The sequence below is a fragment of the Octopus bimaculoides genome, chromosome 3 (assembly GCF_001194135.2).
Source record: "Octopus bimaculoides isolate UCB-OBI-ISO-001 chromosome 3, ASM119413v2, whole genome shotgun sequence".
Taxonomy (NCBI): Eukaryota; Metazoa; Mollusca; class Cephalopoda; order Octopoda; family Octopodidae; genus Octopus; species Octopus bimaculoides.
The window spans coordinates 157,715,135-157,718,733 of NC_068983.1; the positions used below are offsets into that span (position 1 = coordinate 157,715,135).

General features: G+C 37.1%; 1 protein-coding gene across 5 annotated transcripts in view; it reads right to left on the minus strand.

Annotated features, from left to right (window-relative positions):
- LOC106883935 (eukaryotic translation initiation factor 2-alpha kinase 1) overlaps positions 1-3,599 on the minus strand; it is a 60,688-nt gene that overhangs the window by 22,559 nt on the left and 34,530 nt on the right. For all 5 annotated transcript variants that reach the window (XM_052966643.1, XM_014935081.2, XM_014935082.2 and 2 more), the window contains one exon: positions 2,168-2,231. In XM_052966643.1, the coding sequence (XP_052822603.1) occupies positions 2,168-2,231 (64 nt within the window). The remainder of the gene's footprint in view (positions 1-2,167; positions 2,232-3,599) is intronic.

A 3,599-nucleotide genomic window follows, 5' to 3' on the forward strand; every position in this document is an offset into this window, starting at 1 on the left:
TATTCTTATTCTAGCAGCTACACTTTCAGTGCACCCTCCCCCACTACTAACTTGGTCACCCAGATAGCGGAAGCTATCAACTACGTCTAGTTTTTCTCCCTGGAATGTGACAGAAGTTGTTTTCTGCACATTTTCAGAGTTTATTGCTCCTGAACATACAAAATTCTAACTTCCTAGTTAACCTTCCTTTGATATTGCTGCACCTCTTATGTGTCCATAGCTTGCACTGGGTACATCTTATAGAGTTTCTACCTACACCTTTTCTACAGATCGAGCAGGGCCATCTACCTGTGTTTTGTCTACCTTCCTACTTATTAGGACTTTGGTTTTAGCTAGTTTTGTCTACCTTCCTACTTATTAGAACTTTGGCTTTAGCTAGGTATTAGGACTTTGGTTTTAGCTAACTATAATTAAAAAAAATACTTTGTAAATGCTTGAAGGTATATCACCTGAGATGAAGAATTAGAATTTGAACCAATAAAACTTAAATTATTTCCATTCTATATCTGAGATAATGTGTCTTATCAGGAATCCACATCCTTAACTGATTTTATTCAACAATAAACTCAACTTTGCAATCATGTTTTGTCCTTAGCTTTTCTATTGTTACTACAAATGAACAATCTCCTCTGAAGTTTTTAGCAAGATATTTTACTACACCCTCTTGAAGAGTATTGCTATCCCTACTATTTTTTCATAAAGATCTTGAACCAAATAATATAGATAAAAGGATAAGGATCCTTCCCGAGTCATATAAACTCATAGAGCCAGTTTCCTGGTTTCTGTGGTGCATATGTTCTCCTCTGGATGGGACACTAGTCTCTTGCAGGATTACTCAGTTTTGCCATGTGAGTGAACTAGAGCAACATCAAAATGAAGTGTTCTGTTCAAGAACACAATGCATCATCTTGTCCAGGAATTGAAACCAAAATCTTATGATCATGAGTCTAACATCCTAACCACTAAACCTCATATCTCCACTATCAAATAATATACATACAATAAAATCCCTAATGGCTTTTCCATCCCATTCACATTTAATATTCATAACCGTTTGAAAAGATGAGGACTGTAAAATAGCAAACAATCAATTAATGATATTGGTTAAGTTTTCAGCCAAAAATCTAAATAAGTAAACTTCTAAAATTATAAACCACAACACAAAGCTTTGTTATGTTGTAAATCATCATCATCATCATCATCGTTTAACGTCTGCTTTCCATGCTAGCATGGGTTGGACGATTTGACTGAGGACTGGTGCAACCGGATGGCTACACCAGGCTCCAATCTAATTTGGCAGAGTTTCTACAGCTGGATGCCCTTCCTAACGCCAACCACTCAGAGAGTGTAGTGGGTGCTTTTACGTGTCACCCGCACGAAAACGGCCACGCTCGAAATGGTGTCTTTTATGTGCCACCCGCACAAGAGCCAGTCCAGGGGCACTGGCAACGATCTCGCTCGAAAACCCTACAAGGCCAGTCAGGCGGTACTGGCAACGGTCACGCTCAGGATGGTACATCTTATGTGCCACCCACACAAGAGCCAGTCCAGGGGCACTGGCAACGATCTCACTTGGCTTGCCGGGTCTTCTCACACACAGCACATTTCCAAAGGTCTCGGTCAGTAGTATGAGTAAATAATAAAAATAACAGGCACCAGTAGGGCTGTGTTGCGAAAGAGTTCGTTTCTCAATCAAGTGCATTCAGATTCAGTGCCACTGCTTTGCACCTTGGGTAAGTGTCTTCTACTACACCACTGGGATGACCAAAGCCATGTGAATGGATTTGGGAGATGGAAACTGAAAAGAAGCCTGCCATGATAATTTTAAACATGTGTCACCATTATACAAATGGTGCCATTTGCTCCCAATCTTTCATAGCAACACGTCTGATTGTGGAGAAATATTACCTTGCTTGGAAACAAGTGAAGCTTGATGACAGGACGGGTAATTGGCTGTAGAAAATCTGAGTCAATGAATTCTGTTTGACGCATGCAAGTATGAAAGAATCGATGCTAAAATGGTGATGATGAAACCAGTTGCAAAATAAATAGAACTAGATAAAATAATATAATATAACGTATATAGAATAAAGTTATTAATTATGCTACAGAAACTGCAGTAATACCATGAACGAAAGATAATAGTAGTTAGTATAAAATATATTACCCTGCATTAGGGGCTAAACCTGAGTAGGAAAAACGTTCCATCTCTGGACCTTCATTTGATGGACCTGGAAAAAAAAATGAATTGTAAAACAGAAATATTCTTTGTTAATTTAGAACAGTCAATGGTAGAATCATTAGTGAACCAAACAGGATACTTTCCCATTTTTAGTTACCTCTATGTTTGGAATTCAATCCTATCATAGTTAACTTTGCTTTCATCCTGGATGGCTGACCATTGCCCATGCAAAATATCAGCAATGTCTGTGCGTGTGGTTATTGCTTTAGTAGTCAGCTTCATCGAAGTTCATGTCCATAGCTTCTGTGCTTGCTGTGGTACCCACTTGCTTGATTGGGTATCAGATAGTTGATTGCACAACCTAAAATTTTAGGTCCAATAAGGCTTGCACAGCACCTCACAGATGCTCTCCACACTACTGACATGATCCTGAGGCAAGCCAGAGCAAGAAATCCAGTGTCAATAAAACAAATACCAGATATGTACCAAGAGTTGGTTATCTAAACCACTAAATTATGACCTATGCTAATGTAAGAAACCATTAGTTTTCTAATTCATTTTTTATTCTGTGGAGCCTGGTGTAGCCATCCGGTTGCACCAGTCCTCAGTCAAATCGTCCAACCCATGCTAGCATGGAAAGCGGACGTTAAACGATGATGATGATGATGATGATGATGATGATATAATACACGAATGAAAGATAAAATATTTTTTCTAAATAGGAGGATTCTGGTCTACAACTGGTTTTATTTTCAGTTGGGGACCCGAACTCAACATTACAAGCCAGGAAGGCATTTAGCGGGTAGCTAACTTTTTTGATTTGATTGCAATGCTGGTAATACAGGCTGGTAGCAATGATAGTAAATTGTAGATTAAAAAAATGCCATAGTGACATTAATCAAATCAATATTACACAGCTAAATTTCAGAGAATGAAACCATAAAGGATAAACAAGGGTTTTATGTGCATGTCTAATTAATACAGAGAAGTCGACTTAACCTGTGTTAGTAATGATGAATAATGATTTTTAAGGCTACATGACATTATACAGGCAGTAGTCAGTTTAGTAGTGTTTAGCACAATATTAATTTGAGGAGTAATTTGTCTTTCAATGTAGTGGCAACTACTTTTTCCTTCCATAAATAGTTAGATATCTTTCAGTTAGCAGTGCATTCAACACAATTACATTATAGAGTTATATCAGGTCATTCCATAAGTTCTGTCCGATTTTACCTTTTTTAAAATTGAATGAAATTTAATAGTATTTTAGCATGTCTAACGGAATTAAAAGTTATTTTTATGCATTTGTGTACATTTAAACTAATTAAATATTATTTTACAGAATAATAGAATTAAAATTTCTTTCTTTAAAACCCTTTCTAACATGAAAGTATCCAAAGAGCATTTGAGGCACATA